Source organism: Anomalospiza imberbis, chromosome 38, assembly GCF_031753505.1.
Source record: "Anomalospiza imberbis isolate Cuckoo-Finch-1a 21T00152 chromosome 38, ASM3175350v1, whole genome shotgun sequence".
NCBI lineage: Eukaryota > Metazoa > Chordata > Aves > Passeriformes > Viduidae > Anomalospiza > Anomalospiza imberbis.
The window spans coordinates 1,151,633-1,163,877 of record NC_089718.1 but is presented as its reverse complement, the minus strand read 5'-3'; the positions used below and the strand labels follow the sequence as shown (position 1 = coordinate 1,163,877).

Here is a 12,245-nt window from a genome sequence, read left to right as displayed (position 1 = left end):
GGCTGGTTTCAGCATTTCCTCAACAGCAAAAGCAGCCTGACCTCCCTTCTCCATCCACCACTGACAGCTTTTCAAATGAGGAATTGTTTGTGCTGTTTTGCACCACTCCAGGACGAGCATCCTGATACAAGAACTTAATTGTGTTTATTATCTATCACAAGACCACCTTTGTCTAAAATCTGGTTTTGTATGGAAATCACTTGTGCATAGTGGACTCATCAGACACTGCTGGGACGTTGCACATAGCTCAGGGAAGAGTGTGATTGTTATTAAATTGTGTCCTGTTCGACCATGGTCTGTTGGCCATGAAGAGAAACTTTCTGTGCCTCTGACTCTCACCAGTTCCTGACCCCCAAAGGACACAAACCTGATGAGTTGTGGTTCCCACTCCAGTGGTGGCGCTTGGACCTCCCTCCATCCCCAGAGCAGAGCTCCCTTGTCCCAGAAAGTCCCTGGCAATGCAGGGATGAAGGAAACAGGACAGGCTGTGGGGATCAGGGGCAGGGCACGGCCAGGGATTTGGGGTGGTTGTGAGCCCAGGGCAGGACCCGGCCCTTGGCCTTGGTGAACCTCATCCAATTGTCCTGGGCCCATGGCTCCAGCCTGTCCAGATCCCTCTGCAGAGCTTCCTGCCCTCCAGCACAGCCACACTCCCACCCAGCTTGGGCTCACCTGGAACTGACTGAGGGTGCCCTCGATGGCCTCGTCCAGATCAGCAATAAAGAGATTTCACTGACCTGGCCCCAGTCTTGAGCCCTGGGGACACCCCTGGGTGTGACTCCATTCCTCAGCTGCTCTGAGTGCCAGGGGCTGGATGAGGGAAATGGTGGGGAGGGTCTAGGGACAAAGTGTGATTGATTGCCAGCCATGAAGGTTCTTGATTTTCACATTAATTCAGACTGCATTAGAAGATGTTTGGGGTCAATATCAATTGGACATTGCTGATATCCATCTATAAACATCCCTCTGTGTCTCGGGCAGCTCCTTCTCCAAGGAAAGCAGGGGGGAGTTGGAGCCAAGCAGCTGAAACCTGCAGGTGCAGCCTGGGCTGGAGGGAGCCTGGGCTGGAGGGAGCTCAGATTTGCACAAGGCTGCTCTGAGTGCCAGGGCTTGGATGGGGGAGATGGTGGGGTGGGGGTAGGGACAGAGTCTGACTGATTGTCAGCCATGAAGGGTCTTGATTTTCCTATCTGTTCCAACTGCATGAGGAGGTACTTGGATTCAGTGTCAATTGGAGAGTGCACATATCAATGTATTAACAGGGAAAAAAAACCAAAAAACAACAGGACCTAAAAAATCTTTTCTCACTGTCTTTTTAAATGTAGTGTATTCACTTGGAATAGGCTTCTGAAATTGGTCTAATTAACCACAAATTATTTGAACACTTACATTATTCCCAGAGGCTTGGCTTGTTAATCTGTTCTGAATGTTAATGAGCCCTGGGACACTGAATTCCTGAACTGAAGAGCTGAAGGCTGAAGAAGCCTCTGGAGCAGTAAAATTCAGCAGCAGCCTCCAAGTTGCTGAGGATGTCAGCAGCCCCCACTGAGGCCATCCCTGCCCAGGGACCGTGGGGGAATGGGCAGACAAGGAGAGCGTCCCTGGGGCTGGGGCAGCAGAACTCAGAGGCACCAGCGGCTCCAGCTGGGAAATGGAGTGTGGAATGTGGCTGTGAAAGCCCTGCCTGGGCTGTGCCAAGCAGGACACACAAGCCCTGACTCCCATCCCACAGACAACTCTCTCAAGGAAACATTTAAGAGGAATTACAATTGTTTCTGTATCCTGTGTTGGATGCACTGGAGAAATACCAACAAGAGATTCTCCGGAGCTCCAAACAACAAAACAGCCTTAACTGGCAACTTTAGAAAACCAGAGAAACTTTGGTAAAAGGTTTAGCATGACATTCAATCAACAAAAACACTTCTCAGAGCATTACCTTGGCCCATTCAACTTCACAGACTATTGGCTCATTCAATTTTAAGTTAATCAACATTTGCACGAGGACCAAAATAGAAGAAATAGACACAGAAAGAAAGAAAGACAAAAAATATACAGAGAAGCACACACAGAGCTACCAGCTCATGGATTGCAGCAGTGTTCAGATAGAAATTCCAAGAGGAGGTAGTGTCAAGATGTGTGCTTGCCTTGTGCTCAGCCTTAAATACCCCTTGGTGTTCCTGGGCCCTTTCCCCAGGTGGGACTTGGGGTCATTTGGTCACTCAGGAGCTGGGCTGGGGGCTCCAGAGGTGGCTGTGGAGCATTGCCTGTGCTGTGCCAGGGACTGGCAGACACTGCTGGGCTGGGATAGAGGCTCTGGGGGGATTGGGGTTCCAGGGCAGGGCAGGGCTGGGGTTCCAGGGCAGGGCAAGGCTGGACCTGCCCCTTCCTCCCCCACACATGAAATGTTTCCAGCCAACAATCTCCTCCAGTCTGTCACAACAGGCAGTGTTGGAGGTGAAATCCCAATTGTGGCCATGGGCACCTGGACGAGAAGGACAGTTCTTTTCCATAGCAATGAAAGCCCCAGGTCTCAGCTCATTTCTGGTTTGATTGCCTGGATTCTGTTTGGTTTTGTTGTTGCTTTGTTTCCTTGGTGTGCCTGCAGTGTCCAGTCAGGAGCAGAGTGACTCTTGCCAAGGAACTTTGTGGTGCTGTCGCTTAATATTAAATCTGGTTTTTGCTGATCCCTTGCTGGGGATTTTTTCAGCGCTCTCAAGACCTCGTTGGTAACAGGGTGAAGGAGCCCTGGCCCAGGCTCTGGCCCTTGGGGACACGGGGACGCTGTTGGGGAGTTCCTGTCCCCCTGTCCCACCCCCCACAGCCCCAGCCCCCGTCCCCGTGTCAGGCTCTGGGGTCGATCTCATGGAACATCCTCTGGGGGAGGCTGCGGCGCCGGGGGCGGGGGGACCCAGGGGGACAGGGGACCCCGCTGTGCACGAACAGCGTTGGACTTCTCTGGGGGAACTGGGAGGGGGGTCTGGGGTGGAGTGACCTCCCCAGTGACCTCACACAGCCCCGGTGATGGCACACAGCCCCTGTGGTGTCACACAGCCCACTCTGAGATGTCACCCTGTGATGTCATACAGCTGCTCTGTGATGTCACAGAAGACTGTGAGATGTCACAATGTCACCCTGCAATGTCACTATTTGTTCTTTGGTGTCACAGCCTGCTCTATGACATTACACAGCCACCCGGTGATGTCACAACCCACTCTCTGTTGTCACAGAGCCACCCTCTATGATGGCAGGATCTGCTCTATTGCCTTATACCCTTCTCTGTGATGTCACAGCCTGCCCTGTGATGTCACAACCCCCTCAGTGATGTCACAAAACCCTCCCTGTGATGTCATGCTGCCACTCTGTAATGTCACAGCACACACTTTGACCTCACTGCCTGCTCTATGATGTCATACAGCCATGCCATGATGTCACAGCCTGCTCTGTGATGTCACACAGTCCCCTCTATCATGCCATAGATGCTTGATGACCTCACACAACACACTCTGTGATGTCATAGCCCAATCTGTGACCTCTCACAACCCACTCTGTGCTGTCACACAGCCCCTCTCTGACATCACAGCTGCTCTGTGCCTCCGTGACACAGCCACAGAGGTGCTGCTGTGACACAGCCCCCTCTGGGACATCCCACAGCCCCTGCCGGTGCTGAGCCCCTGTGAGCTCGGTCTGTGCCCTGCTCGTGTCCCTGGGGTGCCCTGGCAGTGCCCCAGCCCTGCTGGGCTGCGCACAGGAGCTGCTCCTGGCCAGAGCTGTCCCTCTGCAGCGCTGCCCTTGCCAGGAGCTGCCTCTGGGCCAGGAGCCCGGCCCAGCTCAGCAGCACAGACACAGCACCAGGACTTTAATGACCTCTGGGGCCGTGGTGCTGTTTGCATCAGACCCAGTCCCTCAAAGTGTGCTCAAAGAGCTTCTCAAGTACTCAAAAAGTCAGATTCAAATTCCAAATTTCTTTAACTGTAAATGGGTTCCACTCAAGGACACAATTCATATCAAAGTGTCCCCAGGCCCCAGGCAGAGCAGAGAACTGGAGGCGCTGATGACAGGTGGGGACAAACAAGGGAAAGGTGTCTCTGGTGCTGAGCAAACCTGGATGTGTTTCAGGAATGCAAAGGGCCAAGGCTGAGCCCCAGCCTCTGGCAAGGCAGATCCTGTCCCTCCCTCGTTGCTCAGGGCTCTTCCCGGGATGGACACTGGGATGAGGGGATGTGCAATGCCAAGGGCAGGACCATGGGGCGGCCACTGCCAGGCTGCTGAGCAGGGACAAGGAGGCCATGAGGCCCCAGGGCTGCAAGGGTCACTTGTCCCCTCGTGGCCTCAGGCCCAGGGCCAGCAGCCACGGCCAAAGGGCTGCACAGGTTGGCTCTGTCAGGGCCTTGCAGCTGCTGCATATCCCTGTGCCCTGTGCAGCCCAGGCTGTCCTGCGGTGTCCCTGCCCTGGCCTCTGTCCCTGCAGGCTGTCGTCATCCCCCGGCTGCCCCACCTCGCTGGCCCCTTCCTTGGCTGACAGCTCTGCCTCCTGCCTGCCCCTGCCTGGCCACACAAAGCCTTGGCCTTGAGACCCAAAGGGTTCATTCCATTTTTACCGTGCCTGTGAAGTTTCAGCACAGGAACAAGGCATGCAGGGGCTGCTTTCCCAGCAAGGATGGCTGGAAGACAAGAAGAAGACATCTGGCTCAAGGGTGCAGTGATAGAGAAAACAAGGACTGAATCTGGGAACTCGGGGTGAGATTTATGGAAATGGGTAAATTGTGATTGGCATTTAGTGACTGTATATGAGCAACACACTTGGTAGAATTACATGTCCACGTCAGGTTAGGAGTTATCCCTCACTGGGCCTCAGGCCTCAATAAATGATCCCTTCTTAAATAGCAAATTAGTGTTAAGGAACCTCATTCTGACATTTCTTGTTTCAGAAACACGTGGCTTTTGCTCCTCTCTTCTACCTGCGAGCTTCCTGGGCAGGGGCAATTCTTCCAATTGCCTCGGCGAGGCTCTGGCTGGAAAGGGCAGTGAGCAGATGGATTTAGCTTCTCCTGGCAGCCCCTGAGATGCCAGTTGTCATTTGTGTGCGCCGAGGATTCCACTTCAGACTCGGAACTTGCGCAGCTGCTCCTCGGGTGCTGCTCGCACGCAGGCACAGCGGTGCTGCAGCAGCTGTCCCACACACAGGGAGGGCTCTGCAGCCTCCCCAGGGCCACCAAGGAGCGCGGGAGGGAACGTGCCCGGCACCTGCTGCAGGACCGTGGGGCTGCGGGGCATCCTTGGGTCTCTTGGATGGGGGAGGGAGCGGGGCAAATGGAATCCAGATGAGACAGGGATCAGACAGCCCCACGCCAGGCAGCGTTTTCTCCTCTGAGAGCTCCTCCGAGCTGAGCGAGCTGGTGAAGCCTGCGGAGCAAATGAGACCCGGGAGTGAGGGAAAGGCTGGCTGGGAAGGAGTCAGATAAACCCGTGTGGGCATTTCCCTTTCCAAGGGGCTCCTGGGCAGACAAAGGAGACAAAGGAGACAAGAAGGAGGCCCCACCTCACGACATTCCCTTTTTTCCTTCAGGAGCTCTATTGCAGTCACTGAATACAAGAGTTGACTTGATCCCCTTGATGCCAGGGAGCACCAAGAGCTTGAACCTCGCTGGAGTCCAGCCCTGCCTGCCTATCACTGAGCAGAGGGAAAGATGAAGAACCTGGGCAGGGCTTGAGCCAAATTGGCATTTTGCCACTTCTGATTTCCTCCCAGCTTTTGCAGCAGGGCGACAACCCCATGGCTGCAAACCACTCCCTTTTGCAAGGCAGACATGGACCTCGCTGGTAGCTCAGGGCTCTTGAAGGGGCTGCTGCAGTTGGCACCAGGAGCTGTTGTTGAACTTTTCCCATTGCTTAACCCCCCCCCTGCCAAATGCCATCAAGTGGCTGAGGAAGGACACAAAAAGATTAGCCTTGAGGAAGGGAGGCCAAAACCTTGGAAAAGGATGAAAAAAATGCTGTGATCGTGATGATGACAAAAAAAAAAAACAATTTATTTTTGACAGCAAACGAGCACCCGCCGCCCTCCAGCCCTCCCAGACTGGCAGGCCGAGCGGAGCCATTTCCATGGCATGAGGTGCTGGCAGCCTGCGGAGAGAAAACAGAGAGCCACGGTCAGTCACAGAAGGCTCCTGTCCCCCTGTCCCACCATGACCTGGGCCCGGGCCAGGCTGCTGGCTGTGCTCAGAGCCCAAACCTCCCGAGCCATTCTCTGTTTGGAGAGAAGGGCAGCGTGGCAGGCCACGTTCCACCTCCTCCGCTTAAGCACAGCACAGCAGCCTCCTCAGCAGCTGCCAGGGTGGGATGCCCGTGTGCCCTCTGCCCTCTGCCCGAAGCCCTTCTGCCAGCCCAGCTGTGGAGCCGGGTGCCGCTCTGGAGACCTGCTGCCAGGAGAGGAGCCGATCCCGCACGAGGTCCTCGTCCTTCTTGAAGGGGATGTCCCCGCAGACCGTGGCCCCTGGGGTAGCGCTGGCACTGGAGGTGCTCCACGGAGAGTGCAGGCTCTTCCCTATCCGGTCCAGGGACCAGGTGTAATCTTCCTGGGAAAACAAAGAACAAATGCATGAAATCAATTCAAAACAAGACCTGGAAACAAGAAGAAGCTACAAAGCCTGTCACCGTTTCACGGGCCTGAGGAGGGTCTGACCACTCCATGCGAGAATTAAACCTGTCCATGGGTGGGGAAAAACCCCACCTTTCCCGCCCGTGAACGCACCCGTTCCTCAAGGGCCTGCAAAGCAGATCAGCTGGGGCACGGCTTCGGAACCCGTCCCCCTCTGCTGCCCCCATCCACATGGATGGATGCTTTGTCAGGCTGGCTGCCCCCGCCCCAGCCCATGCCAGGCTGGCTGGCAGAAGCTGTCAGAAAGGCCAGGAGCCGGCTCCCCTTCCACTACACCCGTCCCCTGCCCCACCAAAAAGCAGCTTGGCGGCCGGGCAAAAAATTAATATTCCCCAGTGCCGCCGAGCGGGGAACCTGCGGCGCGTGGCCAGCCCGAGCCCTGCCATGCCTGGAAGCACGAGCATCCCCCCGCCCCTGCGCCGGCTGGGGACTCATCTTGATTTCATCGGGGCGCAGAGCGTGTCCTCCAGGAAGGGGCCGCAGCCAAAGCCACTCGGCTTTGCCCCGCCAGCGGCCAGCTCGAGGATGGTGTTCCCAGCTCCACGTGGTGCTCCAGAAGAACACGCCAGCTGTGCCTCGGCTTGCGGGCTCATCTCGATGCCATTGAGCTGCCGGGGGATGTTTCCCCTGTTCCAGTCCGTGGCACCTTCACCGCACTGCCACCCCTTCTCCAATGGGACGGGGAGCACTGAGCCGCTCCCTCCACAACTCGCCGGGGACCAGCGGAAGCATCTCCTCAGCTGCGCTCTCTCCTCCGGGCTGCGGCCGCAGGGAAACGCTCCGGGGTTTTCTTGGAGTGCCACGAGACGCGTGCAGCGGGTACTTGCTGGGCTCCTGGATCCTACTGAGCAGAGGGATGGATCTCTGCTGTCTCCTGGGCCAGGCAGGGCTCCTGCAGCCAAGAATGCTCAAAAAGGTCTTCCAGTGATGGCCTGTCTGCGGGCTCCAGGGATAAACACCACCTGATGAGGTGCTGGCACCCTGCAGAGAGAAACCAGAAACCGCCACTCAGCGAGACAAGGCTCCTGTCCGTGCTCGTGCTCTCCCACATTCCACGGTGCCCAGGCCACACTAGGAGTGCTCGGAGCTGCAGCCAAAAGCTTCCCACTGATCCTCCCTTCCGGAGGAGAGCAGCACAGAGGCACACGTGCCACCTCCTCCAGCTAACCCAGGAGATCAACCGCCTCACTAGCTGCTGGAGCGGGACGCTTCTGTGCCAGCTGCCCCCTCCCAACCCCGTTCTTCCTCCTGAGCCTTGAAGGCGCATCCCCACCTTGAGACACCCGGGGTGGGAAGAAGAGCTGGCCCCGGACGATGTCCTTGTTTGTATGGAAAGGAAGGTCCCCGCAGACCAGGTCATAGAGCAGGATGCCCAGGGACCAGATGGTGGCTGGCTGGCCATGGTAGCAGCCAAAGAGGATCCACTCCGGTGGGCAGTACTCCGGCGTTCCTATGGGACAAGGGCACAGCTCATCAGGCCCATGCTGCTCCCTCCCTCCCTCCCAGCCAGCTCCCGTTTCACAACAGCCAGCCCCTGCCCCGCCGAAAAGCAACTTGGCTGCAGCCGGCTGAAGAAGGATTCCCCCTCCTGCCCTCCCTCCCTCTTCCCCCTCTGCCAGCAAAGGGGGGAACCTCCGCTGCCCGGCTGGGCCCGGCTTTGGGCTCACCTGACATCCGGGTGTAGAACGTGTCCTGGAGGATCGTGCCGCAGCCGAAGTCGATGAGCTTGGCCTCGCCCGTGGCCAGGTCGACGAGGACGTTCTCGGCCTTGATGTCGCGGTGCAGGACGCCGCGGCTGGTGCAGTGCCGCACGGCCTCCAGCACCTGGCAGAACAGCCCCCGCGCCACGGGCTCCGTCAGGAACCCCCGCTCGGCCAGGAAGTCCCAGAGGTCCTGACAGCGCTGCGGACGCTCCATGACCAGCGCGAAGCCGTCGGGCAGCTCGAACCAGTCCAGGAGCCGCACGACGCCGCGAAAGCCAGGGCACGACACCATCCACAGCAGTGCCAGCTCCATGGGCACAAGGGCGCCGTTGTGCTGCGGGGGGACCGCGATGCCCTCAGCGGGGCCGATGCTGCGCCGCGCCTTGGGCACCCCCTGCACGGCCCCGGCGCCGCTGGCCATTTCCCGGCCCGGGACGCTGCGCGGCCCCCGCTCACTCCCCGCTCGCTGCCCTCGCAGCGTTCCGGCTGCCACCCTGCCGGGCCTCGCCTCAGCCCCGCCCGGCACGCCCCGCCGGCTTCTCCCGCTGGCCCCGCTCACTCACCAGCCGCGCCCACTCCGAGATGCGATCGCGGCGCACTCGCTTGATGGCCACCTACAAACCAAGGCGAGCGCCGGGCTGAGCTCTCCGACCGCCGCCCGCCGCCCGTCGCCCCCTCCGCTCCGGCCCCGTCTCTTACCGGGGCGCCGTCGGCGAGCCGGGTCCCGGAGTAAACGCTGCCGCAGCCGCCGCTCCCCAGCAGCGGGCCCTCCCGGTAGAGCTGCTCCAGGGGAGGCTTCTCCGCCCGTGCGGGCGGCACCGCGCTCCCGCTCTTCTGCCCCGGGAACCCGACCGCCCGGCGCGCTGCTGCTTGCCGAGCCGCCCCGGGCTGCAGCGGCTCGGGGCCGGCGGCCGAGCCGAGCAGCAGGGGAGCTCGGAGCAGGGAAGCTGCCGGCGACGCTGTCGGGGCCGGGGCGGGCGCGGGGCGGCAGCGGGGCGGCTGCGGGCGGAACCGCGGGAGGGGCTTGGTTTGGGGCCGGGGCCTCGGCCGGGGCCGGCCCAGAGCCCGCGCCAGGCGGAGCCAAAAGACCGCGCTGCTCCGCCAGCACCAGAGCGAGAGGCACTTCCAGCAGCGCCACAGCCAGGTCGGAGAGAGCCCGGCCGAGGCGGCTCCGCGGCGGGACGGGCAGGGCCGGGCACGGGGCGGCCCCGCCGAGCGGCGCCTTGCGGGACGCGGCATGAGCCGGGCTGGGAGAGGCAGAACACGGACGGGACGGGACGGGAATAGAGTGAGTGTGAGAGGGACAAGGGGATGGGGAGCGAGTGGAAACTCGAGCGGAAAACCGATCGAGAGAAGCGCTGCTACTGCTGCTGCTGCTGCTGCTGCTGCTGCTGCTGCTGCGGAACCGCCGGAGCTCGCGAACGTTCCTCCGTTGCCTCCGCGAACCCAACGGAGGAGCCGCCGCGAGCCCCGCGGAACGAAAGACACTAACGAACAAATAAAACCCCAAAGTAATTCCTATTAGAGAAGTAACCAAATCAAACAATGTAGCAATAAAGAAGCCTGTTGGCTTGTGGCTTCTTTCTTCTTTGGCTGAGACGAAGCATTTCATGGGGAAGAATTGCCTCTTCAGGCACTTTATCAAGTGTGGACAGGAGTGGAGCATTTAACTGTCATGTAGGAAAGGGAAATCGTATCAGTAATGTCATCTCTTTTCATCCTCTGTTGAGACAATTGCAGGCTGCCAAAAGACATGGTCTGCAATGTGGAACTTGGGGCCAAGATCCTTTTTCTGCCAGGGGATGAGTAGGGGAAGTATCCCAGAATCGTGGAGTCGTGGCAAGGTTTGGTTTGGAAAGGATCTGAAAAATCACACGGCTGCAACCCCCCTGCTGTGGCTGGGGACCCCTTGCACTAGCCCGGCTTGTCTAGAGCTCCTGGCCTTGAACACTGTCAGGGATGGGACAGCCACACCTTCTCTGGGCAACCTGTTCCAGGAGAGACTTTTTTCTGAATTCCTTACCTAAACCGACTCTCTTTCCACCTGGATCCATTCTCCCTTGTGCTGTCCTTGCCTGCCCTCATACAAAGTCCCTGTCCAGCTTTCTTGTAGCTTGCCCTCAGGTAATGGAAGGCCACAGTTGGGTGAAGCCCAAGTCCCTTGGCCAGGCTGAAGAAGCCGAGCTGTGTCAGCCTTTCCTTGCAGGAGAGGACTGTTATAGATACATATTATAATAGTGGCTTTTGCAAATATTAAAATCGAATTTATATGTGCGATGTTAAAGTTACTTTGTGACAAAGACATAGTTTCTAATTTTGTTGTTAATTAAGCTTAGACACAGTAGTGCAATAGCTGATAGAAGTATGCCTGTGTTAAAATGCCTGCTTGGATGGGATAACATCCAATGAACACAGGATGAGCACACCTGTACAGATCTGCCAACCATCAGCACTCACCGTCTGAAGGCAGTGCGAACCAAGGCCCGAACTGGAAGTGATAAAGAGAAGGAGCCAAAGCCCAGCCAAGGAACACGCATGCTCTGAAAAGGCAGACCCAAGGAGGGGCCATGTGAAATAGCTCCTGGAAAATGTAAACTCGTTGATGGGCATGCATAAGGGGCTATGAATATGCAACAGGCTGGTGTAAGGGAAAAGGTATTTAAGGGGGATCCCCGAAGGTAACAGGGTGGTCTTGGCTGAGTGCCAAGATGCACCCGGCCATAAATAACCTTTGCTCCATGGTCCTTGTCTCCCATTGTCCTTTATTAAACTTTTTACAATTTCACAGGAGAGTGAACGTTTTTTTCACATGGGCTACACATGCTTATACCCAATTCTAGGAGGACTAGTATATTTTTACTACAATGATTGGGTTAATCATCACAAACAAACTTATCCATTTTGCAACATGTCTTGCTCATAGAAGTCGATTCAATCTTCTTTCTTGATTCAGTCTTCTTGCAGTCTTCAAAGCTCTGTTTGTTCTTGCCAAGGCATTCTGATTATCAAATCTGTTATGCCAATCAGGTCCAAAGTTCATCAACTCACTGCTGTCCTGGCAGCATGGCTGTGTCTCCGCAAGGAGGGAAACACTGACCGAGAGGATTACAGTAAGGTGAAGGTAGCCTCAGCCTCCCGTGACCGAGCTGCCGGGTATGATCTGTCAGATCCCCTTGAAGGAACCTCTAGTATGAATGCCCAGGGAAGAAAGGATAACCAGGGCTAGAGGGGCCCTGCCTCGAGCCAGGGAGAAGCCCGGGAAAACCGGATCTTTGGTCAGTGTGGATCCGATGGCCTGGCACATCAGAGCCACAGAAATATGAAACCTTAGCTGGCACTGGAGCGCAGTGTACCCTGACACCATCGGGACATACCCAGGACGGCCCCCAGTGAGTCTGGGGGGTGCTGGGGGGCTTTGGGTGATTTTTGGGCTTTGGGGGATTTTGTTTGGAGTTTAGGGGGAATTATTGAGGATGGTGTGCAGACTGGGTTCCCAGTCACAATGCTGCATTGTTCGGGACTGCTCCCAGCATGGCATTGAACTCCAGAACATTTCCAAGCAGATTATACTGGGAGCACAGGAAGTCAAGGGCTGCATAAATGGGAAAATCCTGTTTTTTTATTTTACTGCTCTGGGTTGCCTGGATGGGAAATTGCACATAGATATTCATCTCTCAGTTCAGGCTGAGAAAAATAGAAAAAAATTCTCTCAGATATTAATAAACCAGGCAAGGACAGAAATCAGCACAGGGCCCCTCACAGGCAGCATCAGTGTCGCTTTTCCAGCCTCCTCAGGGTTGTTCTGGTGTTGCCATCAGAGCCTGCAGAGCCAGAGCTGGGAGGGGTCTGCAGGGCAGAGCTGAGCCCCCAGGGCTGGGCTGGGC

At 57.2% G+C, this 12,245-nt stretch overlaps 1 protein-coding gene across 1 annotated transcript; it reads right to left on the bottom strand.

Annotated features, from left to right (window-relative positions):
• Positions 1-5,100: 5,100 nt before the first annotated feature.
• Positions 5,101-9,600, bottom strand: LOC137464206 (serine/threonine-protein kinase pim-1-like). The gene is given in 8 exon segments (XM_068175514.1): positions 5,101-5,169; positions 6,417-6,575; positions 7,316-7,513; positions 7,515-7,639; positions 7,932-8,108; positions 8,326-8,695; positions 8,925-8,975; positions 9,061-9,600. Coding segments are annotated over 8 exon segments (1,689 nt in total).
• Between the last annotated feature and the right edge of the window lie 2,645 nt (positions 9,601-12,245).